This window comes from Canis lupus, chromosome 29 (assembly GCF_011100685.1).
Source record: "Canis lupus familiaris isolate Mischka breed German Shepherd chromosome 29, alternate assembly UU_Cfam_GSD_1.0, whole genome shotgun sequence".
Taxonomy (NCBI): Eukaryota; Metazoa; Chordata; class Mammalia; order Carnivora; family Canidae; genus Canis; species Canis lupus.
Genome location: NC_049250.1, coordinates 28,084,139 through 28,106,116, shown reverse-complemented (window position 1 = coordinate 28,106,116; position 21,978 = coordinate 28,084,139). Strand labels below are relative to the sequence as shown.

Sequence of the window (21,978 nt, the reverse complement as noted above, 5' to 3'; positions counted from 1 at the left end):
TGTCAACAGACAGGAATAACAAAAATGTTTTTAAAGAAAATTTCTTTTATGAAGTGTCTTGATTATTAGATTTCCACAGTTTATGAGTTTTGTTAGTAAAAAAATTCTCTTCGTGAAATAGCTACCACATGTTTCATTTCTGGCAGTGACACATGAGAAAAATGATAACATTCTGATCTTTACTCATTGCGTTAATGGTACATAAGAGAAGAGTGCTTCACAAACCTGTAAGTGCTGCTATCCAGTCGCTAGTATAGACACAAATAAAGATAAATCTTCTCAAAGGAAATTAAGTGAAGCCAGCAGGCCATTAGCTAATCCTTCTGGAACACTTTATTGTGGTCCTATAGAGAAAGGACTGGAAGATGGACCCTTAAGATCTGGCAACAGGCAAGAGGTAATTATCCAAAGGAAAGCTGTTTGTTATGTCACTCCTCTGTTTTTCAGTAGATAATATATTACTATTGGATTATATGAAGAGCTAAGCAATAATTTTTTACCAGATACAAACACCTTAACAGAATTATGAATATAGAATTACGGTGCCAGAGGTGCATAAAGAAGAAGCTTCATGTTGGCGTTGGAGTCAGGGCACTGATTGTGTTCAAAGCCATGAATATGGACAAACTGGGGAAGAAAAGCAGCAGAGAGAGAGAGAGAGAGAGAGAAGCTTCAGAGTCAACCAGATAAACAAATAGTGGCCTCATTATAGGTACTGCCCAGGATAGAGTACTTTCTCCTTTTCACACATGGCTTTCCTGACCCCGTCCACCCCCTGACATGCGGTGTTTTCCCAAATCCCCACCACCACCCCCTCCACCCCCGGAAGCCACCAGCCACTGACATTGACAGGAACTCATGGTGCTTCCGGAGGGTCAGCTCCTCTCCTGGGCCTAGGGTTCACTTTCCTGATCCCTGAATGGCACAAGGTTTCAGAGCCCCAGGTCCTAGAGACATGTTTTCATCCACATCTGCATGTACTTTGCGCACTTTGGAGTATCACATGTGCAATCCGAACATTCCTGAAACTGCTGAGGGAGCCGAGATTCCAGTTGTTCTCAGAGGTCAGAGGCCACTCAGCCAGCTCAGCACCTGACCGGCGGCCCCAGCAAGGCAGAGGCCTTTCTTGCCTCTCTTCCTCCTCCTCTTGCTTCCTCCCATCCCTCCTTCAGCCTCTGCTTCCAAGAATATTCTCATCCTAACTCAAGCTGCTGGGAGCAGCCTGAGAGAGTCAGTTAGCTGGTGTTAGCAGTGACAAACAGCCCTAGGACCCGGTCACCTACAAATGTCTCATTTTGGCTCCTTCTAAATTAAAACAAACAAACACAAAATATTCAACAGAGGATTGGAATTGTGATCCCATCCTTCACACCCATGGAAATGGGCAGTTACTGCTGTGCTGTGGGATTTCCTTCTGCTCCTTCTCCACCCCTCACCCCACCCCTACTATGTCCTTCTTCCTTTCTTCTCCCCTTTCCCTTTCTCTTCTCTGCTTCTTTCCTTTTCCTGAGGCCCTGCAATTGCTGAAATCTCAAATGCCCGTGTCTCTTCCTTTCCAGGTTTCCTCCACACAAGATATAAATAGCATCAGCATTTTCCTCAGAAAGCAAGCTGCTTTCAAATCTGGCAAAAGCAGGGAATGAAAAGAGGTAATGTTTAAAGGAACTAGCATGCTCATTATTGGGGGACTTGCTTATATGTCCCTCTAAATTCCCATCTTAGTGAAATGGTTCTCATCAATCTTTAGTGAGGAAAACTTGGTTTGAGCAGAACTCCTATCCACAGCAGGGATTATTGCTTGAATTCCTGTAAGTAGGCAGAAACTCCAAACTTTAAATAGAAAACAAAGTTTTGGGACCCCTGGGTAGCTCAGCGGTTGAGCGTCTGCCTCTGACTCAGGTTGTGATCCTGGGGTCCTGGGATAAGAGCCTCATCAGGCTCCTGCAGGGAGCCTGCTTCTCCTCTGCCTGTGTCTCGGCCTCTCTCTGTGTCTCTCAGGAATAAAATCTTAAAAAAAAAAAAAAAAAAAAAGGCAAGCAAAGTTTCAACCTCAATCAGTATTTTCATGAGCAAATGGTAATCAAGATAGAGTAAGTGGAGCAAGTCAACAACTCCATTGCAAAAGACTCACAAAAGAATTCCATGTTACAGAATATGCTAATTATCCTTCCCAGTGGGGGCAGCAAGGCCCACCTGGGCTTCAGTCTGACACGTATACTTTTGTACTTTTTTACTGTTGGTCTTGGAAATGGCCTCAAGGACAACATGCTCTGGGTCTTTGTTTAATTCTCTGTAACAACTGGTACATTTCCAGCTAGGTCCTAAATTTTTCTTGAAGGTGATCAGTGGGGTGGTAGACAATAAATATGGCTCCTGGGCTCAAGACAATGCACAAAATCAACTCACATCTGATCCTTATTTAGCAAATGTCGCAACCACGCCCAAAACGAAACACACTCCCACAAACCAAATGGCCTCATTGCTTCTGGGTAGACAGTAAGTGGGGAGATTGCTGTCAAGACTCAGAACCTGGGTTCTGGTTATGAAGTCCCCCTTCCCTCGTTTGTTCCACAGGCATGTATGGTAGACAGAACGATGACTTCTCCAAGAGAAGTTTCCTAATCCCCAAATCCTGTGAGTATGTTACCCTACACAGCAAACAGGGCTTTGTGGTTGTGACTAAGGATCTTAAGAGGGGGAGATTATTCAGGTGGGTGTGATGTAATCACCAGGGTCCTTACACAGGAAAGAGGGAGGCAGGAAAGTGAGAGAAGTGGCAGCAGAAGCAGAGGTCCGGTTGCACGGGCCTTGAGCCAAGGAGAGTGAGTATTCTCTAGAAGCTGGAAAAGGTGTGGCATGGATTGTCCACTAGTCTCCTGGAGGGACACAGCCCCTGCAGACCTGTTTTGAACTTCCGATCTTCAGAACCATGAGAGAATTCATTTGTGTTGCTTTAAGCCACTGAAATGCTGGTTGTTACGATAATAACAGTAAACTAATACGGTACATTAATACCTTCCTTATAGGGTTGTGCAAGGATTAAATGAAAAGACAAGATTAATCATGAAGACTCAACACAGTACCTAGTATACAGGAAGGGTGGGAAAAAATGCTATTACCAGTCTATAAAGCATTACCCAAAACCATGTTGGATTTTTCCAGAGCTCCCTGCAAAATGTAAGGAAAACAGACAAAGTATCTAAAAGCAGAGAGAAGAAGCTAGAATTTATTGATCTAGGTTGGCATTTTACACAATGGAAAACCCACAAGCCTGGGAGGTAGGGCCTCCCTAAACTCAGAAAGGTTGAGTCAACTGCCCACTGTCACACAGCTAGTAAGATGTTGAATCCAGATTCAAATCCCAGTCTGAATTAAAAGCCCTGAAATTTCTCACATTCTTTTAGACTTTATAATAGAAAAAAAAAAAGTGGCATTTCTACCTTGAAACACTTGTTTGGGTTACGAAGACATCTTAATATGCCTTCATTTTCGAATAATTATTTACTACTCATTTGTGTGGAGTCGTATCCCAAGTTCATGATACAACAGTATGGTGATTGCTGCTTTGCGGGCCCTGCAGGGTTGTAGTAATAATAATTCACTTACTATATGTGTAAAAGACTTTTACAACTTAAAAAGCACTTTAAAAAATATGTGTAAAAAAAATATGTGTAGATCCTTTCAGGAGTCTCATGATTCTTAAGAGGCAAGTTTTATTATTTCCTTTTGATAAGAACTCCGAGCATGACAAGCTGCTTTGCCCAAGGCACATGTCTACATGTCATAGAAATCTGTCTCCTGATTGAAAATTTCATGCCACGTCCATTACACTGGTTTTTGGGAGTGTCCTTCCCATCACGGTCTGAAAAATGATTTGCACACTACTTCCATCAGACCGCCTCAGCTGTGGTCAGCTGGCAAGCATGCATTTAGGCAATGAGTCCGGAAACTGTGTGCTGAGCTCTGGAGTTATTTTGAGGTCAAAAGCCAGATCTTTCTATGCTGCACATTAAGCTTCCACAGAGGGAATTGGAGATTACTTCTGTGAAGTTTCGAGTAAAGTTTTACTGAAGGTCATTGTATTTTATAACCTGCTTGAAACTCTGTATTCTGTGTAATAGCTGTAAATTTTTCACATAATCATGGCAGGCTCTTCTGGTTTATTTTTAGTTCCAACGATGTAAAAACAAAACAATGAATATTTCTCTTTGAAGTTCTCCTGTGCGAATATAGTAGTCTCTCTTCTCTCTCCAAGTTTGGCAACCTGATTCATTTGTTTCCAGGAGTTTTTCTTTATACAATATAAATTCATTCCCATGGACTTGAGATAATTACACTTTAGACAATTCCCTTCCTTTGTAATTATTTACAGTTCCCTTTCCTTTTCGCAGGATGAACATAATGAGTCAAATAAATACATTTAATACTCCCGTCATTTTCACAGAAGTTTACAGGCTGTTCTAAAATACAGAAAAATTGTTCAGGGGACTCCTAACTGTGCATTCACTTATTTATGATTGTAAGTATTATTGTATGGTCCCATTGATGTTTCTTGTATGTTTAAATCTTCATTTAAAAGAAACTATTTTGAGGAGCACCTGTGTGGTCCAGTTGATTAAGCAGCCAACTCGGGATTTTGGGATCAGGTCATGATCTCAGGGTCCTGAAATTGAGTCCTCCATGGCTCTGTGCTCAGTACAGAATCTGCTTGAGATTCCTCTACCCACCCCCCTCATTCTCTCTCTCTCTCTTTCAAATAAATAAAATCTTAAAAAAAAAAAAACTATTTTGAAATTCAAAATTCATTTCATTGTGTGTTTGGGTTTATTTTGAAAAACAGACACATTTCCAGTCTCCTCCTCCCCTCCTACTTATATGTTGTGCATTCATTAAAACTAACTTCTCAGCAATTTTCTTTTTAGAAGTTTTGGATAAATTAATGATTAAAATAGTAGAATAAGACATGACTGTTTACTACATATATACACACATTTTATTTATTATGTTAAAGATTCATTTATTTATTTGAGGGGCAAAAGGAAGAGGGGAGAGAAATCCCATGTAGACTCCACTCTGAGTGCAGAGTCTGATGTGGGGCTCTGTTCCATGACCCTGAGATCACGAGCTGAGATGAAACCAAGAGTTGGAGGCTCAACTGACTGGCCACCCAGGTGGCCCTACACACACATTGTAGCTGGTCATAGTCATAATATGCTATTAGTGAAGCATTTTATAAGCAAGCCACTGTATTTCATTCATTCTAAGATATTTTTTCAGTTTTACCATTATTGAAGTTGAGACATGTCTTACAATCATGTGGTAAGAAAGCATAGTGAGTTAGCAGTGTTTATTCTCTCTGGGCTGAATGACATAATTAAGGCTAAATCTTTAATTTGGTAGCATCTTAAATTCAATTAAATACAATATATACCAACATTATTCTACATGCTTGCAGATTCCCTTGTCCAGTCCTCTAAGCAATCCCACAATATAGGAAAATTATCCTCCACATTTCACAGAAGAAGAAATAGATTAAGGAACCTGCTCCCCGTTGTTTATCAGCTATACCATGGTCTGTGGCATGCTGGTAACTAGCTCTCATAGGATTGGGCAGGGGGAGCTTTGGTTTGTAGCATTTATTAATTTCCATAGCATTAAAACTCTCATATGGTCAACTTCAAGCTACCAAGATGAACATAGAATTAGGAAGATCTGGACAAAATTGGCTTTTATGAGATGTGAGCGGGCTCAGGTGTACCACTTATGTGTTCTTCCTGGGTAACCTTAACCAAATCCATGTCTTTAATATCACTCATACACCAAATACCACAATATCCAACTCTTCATTGGTTGTCTCCACTTGATGCCCTGCTGGCTCCTCTAGTCCAGTAGATAAATTGTACCTTTCTTATTCCTGACAATCTCCTTGAGAATCATTATTGAATACAGGAGGAAATCTAGAATTTTGATAGCATGGTAGTAAGAACTGTGAAAGGCACCAGACTTTATCCCGCTTACAAGCTAGCAAATTAGCCTGCCACAGGTTTGTGGATGTTGTTAACAGTATTCCTGGATCAGAGACCAAAGGCTTTATATTATTCACAGAGAAAGAGTAGCCATGGCACTGACATTTCTTCTTCTTCAGCAGTGGCAGCAGTCTGAGTCCAGATTTCCACTGCATGATGTAGAGGCCTGAGTGGACAGTGGGTACCATTACAGGAGAAGGAACCTGAGTTGGTGGCCCTGAGTTCAAATCTTATAGGGTAGTAACCTTACCTGACTTTTGCCTTCAAGGAAACACTATCTATCTTACAAGGCTGTAAACAAACCTGCCCTTTGCTTGAGAGGAAACTCTCTCTGTCTTCCAAGAGTGCTCACAATACAATTATCTTTGACAGGACAGTCTGGAACAAGATGTGCAGAAACATGAGAGACTCATGGAGAAGTTTCCGATGAGTATGCCACTCTGTCAGCCACTATAATTAATCTGACTTACAGAGGTAAGGGCTGAATCCATTTATTTATTTATTTTTTGAAGATTTTATTTTTTTATTATTTATTTATTTATTATTTATTTATTTTAGAGAGAGAGAGAGAGCAGGGGAAGGGGCAGAGGGAGAGGGAAAAGGAGAGAAGTAGAGTTCCTGTTGATCTTGGAGCCTTACAGGGAGCCTGACACGGAGCTTGATACAGGGCTTGAACTCACAACCCTGAGATCATGACCTAAGCCAAAATTAAGAGTTGGACACTTAACCAATGGAGCCACTCCAGGTGCCCCAATGAAGATTTTATTTTAAGTAACCTCTATACCCAACATGGGGCTCGAACTTATAACCCTGAGATCAAGAGTGGCACGCTCTACTGACTGAGCCAGCCAGTCACCCCCTGAACCCATTTAATCTATCTCGCACAGCATTTAATTAAGGCTACTGTCCACAGCATTCCAGTTGTAGCAGAATAGGGCCAGACTGCAGTAGCGACCACAATCATACCCCTAGGATCCTGGATACAACTAGCTGAACAAATTCCAAAAGTCATCAGAGTCTTACATAGCTTTCTGGCTTTCTCCTTTAGTTTCTATATTGACGTTTCCACTTGGCCTGAGGTATTAATACAAGTAGTATTAAAGGGTTTTGGGTTTTTTTTTTTTTTTTTACATTTTATTTATTTATTCATGAGAGATGCACACAGAGAGAGGGGCAGAAACACAGGCAGAGGGAGAAGCAGGCTCCCTGCAAGGAGCCCAATGTGGGATTTGATCCTGGATCCTTGGATCACGCCCTGAGCCGAAGGCAGATGCTCAACTGCTGAGCCACCGAGGTGTCCTAAGGTATAGTATTAGACACTACACAGACTCTGCCTTGATCTGCAAAGAAGACATCTGGCGATTCATCTATGACAGCCCTGGCCAGTCAATTGAAGACAATCTGAATGCCTTCCAGGGTCAAGGTAATGTCAGTGATCACTTCAGCTAGAGTCAAGGACAAATTTTGAGTCACCTTTTTCTAACTGGAGGACCCTGCATCATAGGGACCACATCAATAATAAGTCAGTTAATCCTCTGGAATTTTCCAGAAGTAACCAAGCCTCATTTTGGAGAGAACTCTGCTGTTGTCTGAGGGCTACACGATCTACTTATGGTGTTTCCTTAGATACTTAAAGGTTTCTTATGGTTAACCCTAATGTGCAAGTCAACAATTTTTTTAGAGAGAGGCAAGTGAACCCCTAGTTTCCATACAGGAAGCACAGTCCCAGGAGCACACATGGTGCCCCCGGAAAGCAAGTGTTGTGTATAACTGTTAAGATCCCTAAATGGGACCACCAGCCGTCAGGGAGCACAGGTTGATAGGGCAGCCAGTGTGGCCTCCCAACTGTCTGGTGGGTTTCAGGGTTCCCAGTTCAGTCTGAGTAATTGAGGGTAGGCATTTTTGGAGGGTCTGCCTAAGAACAGTCTGTCCGGCCTATTCAGTTTGTTCATATAACCAGTCGAGTGGCATTCTTCTGCCCCACTGAATGACAGAGTGATGACCATAGAAGTAGAAGTGGAGAAGACATCCAGAGATGTTGACAGGGCTTTTTTATTTTTATTTTTCCCTAGGAGGTATAGAGACAAGCCATCTCCTGCTATTTTCAACAGACTTCTTGGCAGGATTAATGGGAGTGGTGCCCAAATAGTGGTTAGAGCTCATCAGTTAAATTTAAGACATTTGCAAAAATTTGGAAGAGGTTTTGTGAAGAAGGCTCCAGGTGCAGTTCTCAAATATAAAGATCATTAATATCCTTCCTCTTCTGAGCCCCTTGGATCTTACAATGTTCCCCCCACTCCAAAAATCAGTGTACTCCATTCTAGTAGCTACAAATTTGCCTTTATTAGATCATCCACTACTTGTATTTAGACCTCTCATCTAGAAGGGGCAGATGCAAGGACAAGAGTATTTCGTTTTTGGAGCAATTTTAGGTTTATAGCAAAATTGAGAAGAAGGTATAGAGATTTCCCATATATCTCTTACTCCCACATAACCATAGCCTTCCTCATTACAATAATTTTTTTTTTACAAGTAAATTTTAAAAAAAGATTTTAGGGGATCCCTGGGTGGCTCAGTGGTTTAGCGCCTGCCTTTGGCCCAGGGCGCGATCCTGGAGTCCCGGGATCGAGTGCCGCGTCGGGCTCCCTGGATGGAGCCTGCTTCTCCCTCCTCCTGTGTCTCTGCCTCTCTCTCATAAATAAATAAATACATAAATCTTTAAAAAAAATGAAAAGATTTTATTTACTTACTCATGAGAGACACACAGAAAGAGAGAGAGATATAGACAGAGAGAGAAGCAGGCTCCCTATGGGGAGCCAGATGAGGGACTCGATCCCAGGACCCCAGGATCACGCCCTGAGCCAAAGGCAGATGCTCAACCACTGAGCCACCCAGGTGCCCAACAAGTAAATTTTTCAAAATGTACAGACACACTATGTCCCTACCCTGGCCCACATATCTAATGTAGGGGGACATGACGAGCAGTGTACTCAGACAAGTGGTCATTAGCCTTATGGTCTAAGCCGTGTCAATCCAAAGCTGCCACTTTTTTGTGTGTAAAGTTAAGACACTACTAAGGCCAGTCTGGCTGCATTCTGAATACACGTTTTGCATGTCATCAGTGAGGCTTGTCCTTCCTACACAACATTGAGTACATGTTGATCCTCCTCAGAATGAGAAGATACCATGGGAAGAGTCCCAAGGCCTTGATAGGTCAGGCATTCAGTTTCTATAGGAGCCAAATAATTGCTTCCAGTTGCTTCTAGTCAGAGGGGCAACAACTCCATAACCAAAGTGGTATCTCTACAAAGAAGCTGCCTCCCTTTGTCAAAGGCTCCCATGGGTGAAATCTTCAAAGAAACTTAAGGCAGAAAGTTGTTATTAAAGTTGTGGGGTTCCAAGGGAACTAGTATGTCTGGCTTTTCTCTACCAAGATAATCCCCTCTGAACTTTATGATCATTTGTATTATAAGCATGAGGAATATCCATACCAATTATATAGCATCGCTGGAAAACACAACAGTACATTGAGTAGCCCAAAGGGTGCTACCCAGAAGATCACTTTAGCTTCTTTTCCCTACCTTGAGCCATGCCAAGAGCTCATTAGCTTAATCAGGACTCAATTATCCCCAAATTCTGCTTCACTCCTATTATTTCCAGTTATGTGAACCTGTAATTACCTTTTTTACTTAAACTCTCTCGAGGACTGTGGCTCTCCCTGTGTTTCCCTCCCCACCCAGCTCCCATGATGTAATTGGATAAACACACAGAATTCAATATGGCTTAAAAAAAAAAAATAAAAGGAAGATTAAGTGGTCTATGGCTTTTCTTAAATAGCCAAAATCAATAAAGTGAGATGACTTTCTGCTAACATTCAGGGACTTACATGTCTACCTTCCATTAGCATGAAGTACTCTTTCCTGCCAATATCCATTTTTCCACATTTTAAAAGATGTTTATTTCATATTCACAGTCAGTCTTTTACATAGCTGAGAATATAAGATGGTCATAATATTTTCTTAGGCAATTAAGTACTAATTACCGCATATTAAATCAACATTTCTCCAAGACTTGTTTTTGATTTCCTCGGTTTCCTGACCCTCCCCCAGTATATGTATCTAGTTTACTAGCACAGTTCAGGCATTTCTGTCTCTCTGCTGGAATATGATCACTTTTTCAAAGTCGTGGTGTCATATGCCTTCAGTTATTTGACTAATCAGGGAGCGAGAACTGCCCTTAGGAACACTTTGGGGGGATCCCTGGGTGGCGCAGTGGTTTGCACCTGCCTTTGGCCCAGGGCGCGATCCTGGAGACCCGGGATCGAATCCCACATCGGGCTCCTGGTGCATGGAGCCTGCTTCTCCGTCTCCCTGTGTCTCTTCCTCTCTCTCTCTCTCTCTGTGTGACTATCATAAAAAAAAAAAAAAAAAAAAAAAAAGGAACACTTTGGGTTGAGAGAGTTGGCCAATAAAACAGGCCCCCATTAAGAATTTCAGATAAATAATGAATAATTTCTTTTAGTATAACATGTTGCTGGTATTGCAGCGGATATACTAAAAATTATTTGTTGCTTATCTGAAATTCAAATTGAACTGAGTGTCCCATCTTACCTTGCAACTCTAGACCCAAGCTACTGGGGACTCCTTCACTGGGCCCTGGGCTTTAGAAACTCCCCACCAGTGCCTCACCTCAGGGTGAGGAGTCCTTAGTGTCAAGTAGACATACTTACCTGCAGCTCCAAAATCTCCCGCCAGGGCCTTTGGTTTTTTCCCCAAGAGAGTCCTTTTAAGTGCAACCCTAGTCCAGAGGGGTGACCTGGGGTGGCTGACAGGAAAGTGTGGATAGGGAAGAGATATGTAGCTAAGCTGCTCATACAGAGAAGCATGCCAGGTCCACATGGACATAGGACAGAGCCCTAGGTGAAGAGACCCAGAAGAGAAAGCCAGGGCCTCCATTTATACCCTTGCTCTAGGCCCCACAAATGTGAAGAGTGGGTCTGCAGATAGCATCTGACCATGCATACACTTTGTGTGCTTTCTGCTGGCTATCTGATGGGTAATGGGTACAACGAGGGCAGAGTATAGAGGTTTCTAGTTATAACGTAGAGCTACTATTTCTATCCTTTCCAGTACTTTCATTTGCTTCAATTCATCTGCTGTTTCCTTGTATAAATTCCACCAATGAATGGGTATTTGAAAAAAAACTTGAAAAAAAAAAATCCGTGTCACCATTAACAACAACAACACTACAAAGTAAATCTAGTGTCTTTCTCCTGTACTGAGTGAGCCTTTTAAGGGATGATTCAGCTAAATGCACCCAGGTGCTCTGTTTAAGTGCTAGCTACTCTCCAGAGATTCCTCAGAGTGCTAAAACATAAGCTCTGTTTATATCAGACGTAACACAGTGTGAGTTGCAAGTGCAGATTCTGTTTGTCAGGGAAAAAAATTTGGTAGAACGAAGACGCAAGAGAAAAACAGGCTTCTGTGGAAATATCGTGTACTAGGTTGTTTATGGTGTGAACAATGCTTATTTAACCTCATACAGAAAATTAAGTTAATATTTGCCTAAGGTTTAGGATTGCATGACCCTACCAGGCCAGATAGGGATTTTTAAGTGGCACATTGTATCAGCTAGGATTGCTTTTGGCTCCATATAACAAGAACCCAGCTATAATGGCTTACAAAAAAGTCAGGCATCTGTTTTATTCCTGCAAGAAGCAGGAATGCCACTGCAGACCCAGGTTCTCTCTGCCTTTCTACTCTGCCATCCTTGCTAGTGGTTCTCTTCCTCATGCTTGCAAGATGGCTGCTGCCCTTCTAGGCAGGAAGGGGGAGGGTGAGAGCAAAATAAAGTTGCCAAGTCTGTTTTCTTTTAGAATGATTTCTGGAAGGTTCCAGCTAGTGAACTTTGCTCCTATCTCCTTGGTCATTTATGTGTCAGAGAGCCATGCCCAGCTGCAAGGGAGCCTGAAGTGACCATTGTTTCAGCTGGACACACTGTTATCCCAAACACTATTTGGGAAAACTGGATACTGGGTAGGCTATTAGCCATCCCTGCCATAGATATGAATGTGCTTATAAATTCTTCAAAAAAAAAAAAAAAAAAAAACAAAACCCTAGGGATTTTCTCCTCAACATAGAATTACAATGATCTAGCAAATTAAATAGCCAGCACAATTTTCAAGTGCTATTTATGTGTCCACAAGTTAGTCTATAGGTTGAGAGATTCTCTCTCCAGATTTTTATCTCTGTACAAAAGATCTAAACAGCAGTTAGTCAAAAATCCTTTACTACATTACAGAATTTTCTGCCAATCCCAAAATTGACTTCACTGTTACATTCTAAAACTCATTTTTAAAAAGCCTATGGTGGGCAGCCCCAGTGGCCCAGTGGTTTAGCGTTGCCTTCAGCCCAGGGTGTGATCCTGGGGACCCAGGATTGAGTCCCATGTGGGGCTCCCTGCATGGAGCCTGCTTCTCCCTCTGCCTGTGTCTCTGACTCTCTCTCCCTCTGTGTCTCTCATGAATAAATAAATAAAAGCCAAAAAAATAAAATAAAAAGCCTATCGTTGTACATCTGTTACAAACACTAGGTTGTTGGTAGATACAATATAGCTTGTTTTAAAATTTAAACCTGAAAGCTGTACTTAAAATGTTTACTAAATGCATGGTATAATTAAAGGGATGAGGAGGTGACCGAAATGGTCCTTGACTGTCTAGCCTACGAACTACTAGGTTCTAACTCGGTAGGACTGTGAAACACCTGGAGCTATGGCTGCAGCAGGCTGGCTGGAGAGGAATGCCAGGAGAGTGCACCGGGGAGAAGGCCCAGCGCCCTAGGAGCCGGAGAAATCAAACAGGAGAGCCCTCCCCTGGTTGGGGTACACGGAATACGCTTCAGGGAGGAGACGTTGCACTTACAGGCCGGAAGGAGCCACACTTCACTTACGGTGCGATGTCACCGAGACAGAAACCGTGGAGTCGCTCCAGGTGACTAGGGACGATTTTGGAAGCACATTAACAAAAGCCGCGTGCATGCGGAGTACTATACGCTGCTGAGGTGGAGGTCGAGCAGAGTGTCCGGGTACAGCACAGATGCAAAGTCGCCTCCCTCGCAGGCCTAGGTGGCTTATGCAATCGAGGCACCACTTTAGACCAACATTATTCAAAGCGGCTTCATGGAAAATGAGTTAACTGCAAAACCACTTTGAAAATGGGGTATTGGGATCCCCGGATGGCCCAGCGGCTTAGCAACGCCTGCAGCCCAGGGCCGGATCTGGAGACCCGGGATCGAGTCCCGCATCGGGCTCCCTGCATGGAGCCTGCTTCTCCCTCTGCCTGTGTCTCTGCCTCTGTCTCATGAATAAATAAATACAAATCTCAAAAAAAAAAAAAAAAACAAAAAGAAAAGAAAATAGAGTACTGATGATAATAATTCAAAGTGTTATTCCAGGAACTTCGGTGACCAGTGAATGGGAAGCCCCCAAACACATTCCCAATTTGGAGAACCCGCAGCGTCTGCGAAAAGCGAGTCTGGGCCATTTGCCCTGCGCTCTCCGGGGTCCGCGGCCGGCGGGGCGGGGCGGGGCGGGCGGGGGGGGGGGAGCCGCCTTCCCGAGCGCCCCTCCGCCGGCGCCACGGGGCAGGTGCCCGCCGAGCACGGGGAGCGCCCCCGGCGGCCGCCGCGGAAACTTTGGGGTCACCAACACCTCGAGGGGCCTCCCCGCGGCGCGCGGCCGCTCCCCCCCCGCCGCGGAGCCCCGCCCCCCCCCCCCCCCGCCGACGTGGCGGGGCGCTCAGGTCGGCCGGGTCAGGTGGTTGGGTGCCGCCCCGGGAAAGCGCTCCCCGCCCAGGGCGGGCGCCGCCGCCGCGCCCCACGCCGCCGGGGGAGGGGACTCGCGGGAGTCGCGGGCGGAGGCGAGGAGCGGCGCGCCGGGCGGAGGCGCAGAGGACGCGAGGCGGCGGGCGGGACGGAGCCATGGACCGCGGCGAGCAAGGTGAGGGCGCGGCGCCTCGGGGAGGGGCGCCCGCAGCAGGTGCGCGGCGGCCCCGGCGGGAGCGGAGCCTCCCCGACTGGCATCTTCCCGACCCGGCTCTGGCGTCGCGGCGGGGCCGAGCCGCGGGGAGAGGGGAGCGGGCGGCGGGGGCCGCGGGCGCGTGCATGTGTGTGTGCGCGTGAGTGCGTGTGCATGTGCGTGTGCATGTGAGTGTGCATGTGCGCGCGCGTGTGCATGTGTTGTGTATGTGCGCGTGTGTGCGCCCGTGTGTGTGCGCCCGTGTGTGCGCGCGTGTGTGTGCGCGCGCGCGGGAGCGGCGGACGGAGCCCCGGGCCCTGCGGGAGAGCCCGGGGGGCGGGGGGGGAGGCCGGAGGCTCTGGGCGGCGGCGAGGGGGCCGCGCGCGCTCCTGTCGCCGGTGCAGACTGAGAACTGCCGACCGCGGGTCCTCTCGCCGCTCCGGATGGGACCGGGACCCCCCCCGCCCCCGCGTCCCCAGGATGGAGACTCTGCCCTCGTCCAGTTAGCGTGCTTAGGGTTCTGGGGGCGTTTGAGCCCCGGAGCAGTGGTTTTGGACGTCTCTGTGTAAGAGGTGCCCCTAAATTCTGCCGTGGTGCCCAGGGGCTTATGGGGGGTGCGGGGGATGGAGCTTTTCCGAGTAAGGGGCCTCTTTGCCTCCTCAAGGTGAAACCCCACGGTGTCACCGCTGCTGCTCTGGGTGGACTTGTTTCTGCAAACAGTAGTGTCTCAAGTGAACTGGTCTCCGCCAGAAGGCTGGTTTAAGGGGGATGCAAACAGGAGGGCATGGTTTTAAGATCTGAATACGAAGTATTTAAAGGTTGCTTCATCTTTGTGACACTAACCCGGTAATAATACAGCCGGTGGCACGCTTTTAAAAAGATACATAAATGTCAAGGGGGAAAAAAAAAGTAACACTATTAAGGTACGTTTTAGGAAGTGGGGAGAGGAACGACTCCTATTTTGAGTTCAAGCGCGACAGTTTTCATTTTTGCTTATCACTTTATATTTACCTTTAGGCAGGCTTTTTATGTAAATAAAAGCATATTCCATATAAACTATTGTGTATACAATATGTAATTGATGTGTGTGTGTGTGTGTGTGTAATAAGTAACATATATCTGAACACCTGTTGTTTAGATTGGAAGCTTGTTGATGTTAGAAGCATATACTGCATCTTTGTCCAGGGATTGGGTAACATGGTGATTTGCACATGGTAGATCCTTAAATGTTTGAATCAGAAAGCTCCCCTCCCGTCTTCTGTGTTTTGTTAGGAGAAGGCCTAGGAGCCACCATGTAAGCCAGCATTGTTCTGTCTGCTCTTTCATGAGGGTGTCTGTGATGTCAAACATGTGAACGTGCGTATTTGCATATGCCTTACATTGTCATATTTATCATGATGCTGTTTTTAGAGTAGCTCTGTTTGGTACTTGTCAAACTAGATGAAATAGCTGTGTGTGACCAGGTGGATGGTGTGACTGATGTTACTAGATTTGGTTTTCTAGTTTGGTGAGAATCGCAGTCATTAGTACCTGCGTGCTGATTGCACCTTGTGTGGTTTTTGTAGGACTAGTTTTTCATGTGTGTGAGATATTTTATGAGTTCTTTGGCCTATGAGGGGAGTCTCTCTGTTTCTAACTTTCCGATGTTTTCTTTGGTTAGTCATGTTAGTTCTTGTTTTTAATTATTATTCCTCGAGGGCAAGGGAAATCCATCCTCCTAAAGTGGGGAGTCTAAACTCAGCTCAGAATGAAACATGAGTCACCTGCTTTGGGAAGGTCAGGTGGCTCACTCAGCTTTGCTGTGTTGCAGCCACGTGGCCTCTCCTTAGGCTTCTGGTTCCATCTGACTATCTCTTTTGCATTTTCTTCTCTTTTCTTTTCTTCTCTTTTCTTTTCTTTTCTTTTCTTTTCTTTTCTTTTCTTTTCTTTTCTTTTCTTCAGATTTTATTTATTCAGGAGAGACACAGAAATGGAGATACAGGCAGAGGGAGGAACACGTTCCCCTCTTATGTTCCCATGGCACAAAGTAGGTGCTCCGAAATGCTTGTTGACTGCCAAAGATGAAAAGGAAAAGTGACCAAGAGTACGTTCTGGCTGTTGGAACCTCTGATGTCCGCCCTTGGTTCCCACTTACTACTGTTCTTTTTTCCCCTCTGTATTTTAAAGGAGAACTCTGTGGTTAGGCAGAGAAAGTTGTCGATCAAGGCTGTTTTGGACTTAGAGAGTAAGTTTACTTCTAAGGTCTTGGAACTAGCAGAGTGGATGGCTAAGTCTTGTTGAATCCGTGGTGAGACTTGCTTGAAAAAAGAGGAGGAAATTGGGATTGCAAACCTGCATGTTCCCTCCCAAACAGTGTTGGCTGAAAGAAAGTGTATGAAACTCTGATTTTCTCTTGAATTGTGGTTTTTTTTTCCAAGTACTGAAAGCCGCATGAGAACATGTTGGGATTTGTTTAACTTACTTTTTAGTGTACACGGAGTTGCATTTGTCTGTTCCCTAAAAAAAACAAAAAAAAACAAAACAAAAAAACGACTCTAGATGCAAAATTAAATGCCCTACCTCTTGTCTTAACTGCATTTCTTTAATGTAAATGTTTCCTTATACCTTCCTTAAAGATGTCAAAATCTATCCCTTACTATTTTTTTTTAATTTAACAGAGCTATAAAGTCTTAGAACAGTTTTCCTTGTGTTTTATATAATATATTCTAATACTGCAAAGTGTCTGGCTCAGAGTCCGCTGTTTTCCCCACCTTCCCCTGTACCCAGACCTTGTACATAATATTCTGCTTATATTGAGAACTCAGTCCACAGTAATTCATTTAAAACATACCCCAAGGGATGCTTGGGTGGCTCAGTTGGTTAAGTGTCTGCCTTTGGCTCAGGTCATGATCCTGGGGTCTTGGGATCAGACCCTGATGGGCTTCCTGCTGGACAAGGAGCCTGCTTCTCCCTCTCTTGCTCCCCCTGCTTGTGCTCACACTCTCTCTGTCAAATACATACATACATACTTGCATGCATACCATTACCCCCCCAAAAAATAAAACCTACCTTAGACTGCGAAGTGCCTCTCAAGACTTTCTCCCCAGAAGCCAGCACATTGAATGTGTGTGCTGCTTTCACTACTTTGAAAGTGTAGTGTGCCATGCTAACTAGAGCATACATTGTGTAAAAAAACCCTCCTGGCTGCCTTTTATGGTGTCGAATAAATATTTATACTTGAGTACTCTCTTATGTTAGCAATAACCTGTACTTTGGCAGTCATCTAGCCATTAGTGCATTTTATCTGTGTTTGAATTCATACAACACACACACACATACACAGACACACACACTCACCCTACAACTTTTTTTTCAGGGAGAGAGGGAGGGCTGCTGGAGCCAAAAACCTGGGAGAGGAGAAGGCTGCAAGAAAAGTAACACAATGTTATGCCACTGTAATTTTGGCATTGAATTGTACCTTCAAAATAGTAGAACCGTGAGATGTCACTTATTTAAAAATAAAACAAATGTAGAGATGAATGGATAATAGTACAGAGGGTCGGCTCACAGATCTCAGGGTTTGACCCACCCCACTCCTGGGTGTCTTTGGTCAAGTCTCGCTTTCCATATGGTACTAATGTCTTTGTTAGTTCAAATTCACTTCCTGCATTTATTTTTATGCGGCAGCCTTCCTGGTCTCTAGGGCAAAAGCTGAGTGGTAGGAGGGGTTGTGATCTTTTAGCAAGATCTCAAAACAGCATAATCTATGCGCAAGATAAAAACAAACATACTCTCAGTTCAGGACCACAAAGAACAGCAAAATCCCCTGAATTTATTTGCTTCTAATCCTTTTGTTGTAGGTTAAGATTATTATATTTTCCTTTGGGGTTCATTATTTCTGTTTTAATTGTTGATTGCTGTAATCTTCAGAGACTCTCCCAAATTTTATTTGCATGTAGTACAGAAACCATCATCTTAGCGATGTATTTTTATTGGAAAAATATCCAAGGGGGGGGGGATCAAATGATTTAATGTCTAGTTGAAGTTAAAAACATGTTTACATTAAAAATACTTTTTGGTAGCTGTGAATAGTTGTTCATTTTAGAATAATCAGAAAATACAATGAAAAAGAAAAAAATCATCCATAATTCTATTCTGAAAACTCATTATTAGCTTATTGATTTATGGGTATAAATCAATATGTATCATTTTTAACAAGTCATAAAATGATCTCTTTTTTTTTTTTAATTTATTTATGATAGTCACAGAGAGAGAGAGAGAGGCAGAGACATAGGCAGAGGGAGAAGCGGGCTCCGTGCACCGGGAGCCCGACGTGGGATTCGATCCCGGGTCTCCAGGATCGCGCCCTGGGCCAAAGGCAGGCGCCAAACCGCTGCGCCACCCAGGGATCCCAAAATGATCTCTTATTGAACATTTCATTTTATAACTCGTTTTTAATTTTTTAAAAAATATTTTAAAATTTATTTATTCCTCAGAGACACAGAGAGAGGCAGAGACCTAGGCAGAGGAAGAAGCAGGCTCCCTGCAAGGAGCCTGATGCGGGACTCGATCCCAGATCCTGGGATCAGGACCTGAGCCAAAGACAGATGCTCAACCACTGAGCCACCCAGGCATCCCTATAAATTGTTTTAAGTTTTTAAAATTTATTTGCATGATCTCTGCACCTTACATGGGGCTCAAACTCATGACTCTGAGATCAAGAGTCACATGCTCTTCTGACTGAGCCAGCCAGGCGCCCCTTATAACTCCTTTTCAAAAAACAAAACAAAACAAAAAACAAAAAACAAAATGTCAATATATTTAAAAAATATGCTTCTCCAACATCATTTTGACTACTGTGACCAGGTAATTAATGCGTGTGATCAAAATTCTAACTGACTCAAAGTTTGCAAAACATAAATCTTCCTCCCATTCCTGTCTCCTGGGCTGTTTCCCTCAGATAGCAGTACCAGCATTGTACCAGTTTCTTCTCTTTCCATCCAGAGTCTATGCAGGTAGGTATCTATACACTTATATTTGAATATATATGTATGTGGATATATTATATAAATTGTAACATGCAGATTGTTTACCACCTGACTCCCTCCACTTAAATACAATATATGTTTTAGAGATTATTCAATAGTTATATAGAGCTGCTTCATTTTTAATGGCTATTTGTGGATGTACCATGTTATGTATCCTAATAGGTGATACTTGTTCCCTATTGATGGCCATTTCACTTTCCCCTGGTATGTTGCTTTTAAAACAAATCTGCAGCAAATAAATTTGTATGCAAGTCATTTGATAAATGTGCCAGTATGTCTGTAGGAAGAATTGTTAGAAGGATGTGACTGTTCAGTTTGGATAGTGCGAAATCCTGCTCAATAGAAGTGCCAGTTACACTCTACTAGCATTGTGTGGGCATCTGCTTCCCTCCATCATTCGGCCTGGGTGTTGTCACACTTTTTCATCTTTGCTTATCCTATACGGCAGGAGGGGTTTCTTAGCATATGGTTTATTATATATATTTTTTTATTATGAAAGTGGTTTGGTAAATTTAAATCTATACTTCATTTTCTGTGAAATGTCAGATTATATACTTTGCCCAATTTTCTGTTGTGTTCTTTTTTCCCTTGATTTGCAGAATGTAGCCCTCCATCCATGATATGAATTGCTAATGTATTTTTTCCTGGTTTGTCTTTACTCCTTTGACTTGATAGTGATCTTTTCCCAAGTAGAAACACTAATTGATGGCTGCTTTCATTTTTAGCTTCTAGCTTTTGAATCATTCCTGGAAATACCATCCCCACTTTCTGTTTTTTTATTGATTTTATTTTTTACATTTAAGTCTTTCATCCATCTGGAGTATATTTTGATAGAAAGTGTGAGGTATGAATCTTAACCACCGCTCCCAATTGGCCACTCAGTTGCCCAATACCAGTCACTGAATATTGGATTTTCTACTGATTTGAAATACTACTGTTGTCATATACTAAATTTCTGTATTCTGTTCTTTTCCTTTGATCTATCTGTGCATTCCCAGCAACCAAACTAAGTTATCATAGCTTCATAATATGTAAAAATACCTGGAAGAAATCGTCACTGATATATGGTTATTTGGGTTCGGGAAGGAAGGATGTCAAGGAAGAGGAGGGAAGGGAAGGGAAGGGGAAGGGAGGGAAGGGCAGGAAGGAAGGAAGGGAAGGGAATGGAAGTGAAGGGAAGGAAGGGAAGGGAAGGAAGTGAAAGGAAGGGAAGGAAGGGGGTGTCTTGGGGAGTTAGTATTTCAGGAGTGTGGAAAGAAATACACGCGGTCCACGCTCTTCTTAGTTTGATGTCTTTCTTTCGTCTTGTCTTTCTTCTTTTTATTTCTTCTTTCTTTCTTCTTTTTTTCTTTCTTTCCTCCCTCTCTCTTTCTCTTCTCTTCTCTTTTCTTCTCCTCTTCTCTTTTTTTCTTTTCTTTTCTTTTTTCTTTCTCTTTCCCCATGCCCATCATGGAGCTCAAACTCCTGACCCTGAGATCAAGAGTCACACACTCTACCAACTGAGCCAGCCAAGAGCCCCTCTAATTTATTGTTAGAATTTTTTCCTAGCTATTCTTGCCAGATTCCATTTCCAAATGAACATTAGAATCAATTTGTCTAGATGAAAATACAACAGAAATCCTGTTGGTATAGCTTTTCTCCCTCTCCTTCTCTACCTCCCTGTCCCCCATTTCTCTCTCTTTCTTTCATTCCTCGCTTTCTTTCATGGAGGGAGGCATGGGAGGAGCAGAGGGGTAGAGAAAGAGAATCTTAAGCAGGCTCCATACCCTGTGTGGCGCTCATGTGGGGCTTGATCTCATAACCCTGAGGTTGTGACCTGAGCTGAAACCAGGATTTGGTCGCTCAGCTGACTGAGCCAGGTGTCACCCACCAACAGTTATTTTAAAGGGAGGAGGGAAGGTGTGAGTGGGGAGCAAAAAAATGGACAGAGGAGGTTGAAAGGGTTTGTTTTTTTGCATCCTCAACAACACTTGTTCGTTGATTGATTGATAGAGGCTATCTCAGTGGGTGTGAGGTGATAGCTCATTGTAGTTTTGATTTGCACTTTCATGATGATGAATGATGTGGAACATCTTTTTATATGCTTGTGGGCCGTCAGTATGTCTTCTCTAGAGAAATGTCAGTTGAAGTCCTGTGCCCATTTTTGTTTGGATAATTTGTTTTTGTTACTGTTGCCAAGTTGTAAAAGTTCTTTATGTATTATGGATACTAAGCCCTTATGAGATCAATGGTTTACATGTATTTTCTCCCATTCAGTAGGTTGTCTTTTTGCTCTTGGTTGTTTCCTTTGCTGCACAAATGTCATTGCATTAAAAAAAAAAAAAAGAAGAAGAAGAAAAGAAAAAAGAATTAGGAACTCTATAGGAGAAAAATGCCATCTCTTTTTATTTAAAATTCCTCTATTTACTGAGAAGCTATATATGTTATTAGCCATTTTTCTTCTCCTCTTAAGGTTGTTACTCACTTTTTATACTTGGATCTTGGTGTGTCTTGGCCGCCTTCTCATCATCCCCCCCATGGTCCTATTAAACCTTTGTGTTTTGTGGCACATATTTTTCCTGTTTTTATTTTTATTTTGGTTATGTCAGACCTTTAAGATGTTGTTTTTACTAACAAAATACAGTATTAAGAGCAAATACTTTGTAGGTGACATTTTTGGGAGTAATTTGCATGGCTCTGGGCAGCTTTCAGTTCTTCCTTCCCTGGGTCTTTAAGTCTTCTCTCTTACCACACTTTTGTAATAAGTCAGTACTAAAAATAGTGGGTTTAGGTATTACTGTTAATTTACATGCCTCGGCTTATAGGCATGGTGTGTTTCATGTTACAGATAGGCAAATAATGTCAGTTTAAAAATTTATATAAGCATAACTTTGATAAAGTTTAGGATTGGGAGTTTACTGTTAGGATCAGAC

At 43.1% G+C, this 21,978-nt stretch overlaps 1 protein-coding gene and 1 long non-coding RNA gene across 2 annotated transcripts in view; both read left to right on the top strand.

Annotated features, from left to right (window-relative positions):
• The window catches only part of LOC111093192, a 72,445-nt gene extending 65,939 nt beyond the window's left edge, over nucleotides 1-6,506 (top strand). The window contains exons 14-16 of the long non-coding RNA XR_005381143.1: nucleotides 1,560-1,649; nucleotides 4,392-4,519; nucleotides 6,399-6,506. This is a non-coding gene — a long non-coding RNA (uncharacterized LOC111093192). The remainder of the gene's footprint in view (nucleotides 1-1,559; nucleotides 1,650-4,391; nucleotides 4,520-6,398) is intronic.
• A 7,390-nt stretch (nucleotides 6,507-13,896) lies between these two features.
• Nucleotides 13,897-21,978, top strand: part of TPD52 (tumor protein D52) — a 108,671-nt gene continuing 100,589 nt past the window's right edge. Inside the window, exon 1 of the mRNA XM_038579588.1 lies at nucleotides 13,897-14,021. Within this exon, the coding sequence (XP_038435516.1) occupies nucleotides 14,003-14,021 (19 nt within the window). The 5' untranslated portion in view covers nucleotides 13,897-14,002. The remainder of the gene's footprint in view (nucleotides 14,022-21,978) is intronic.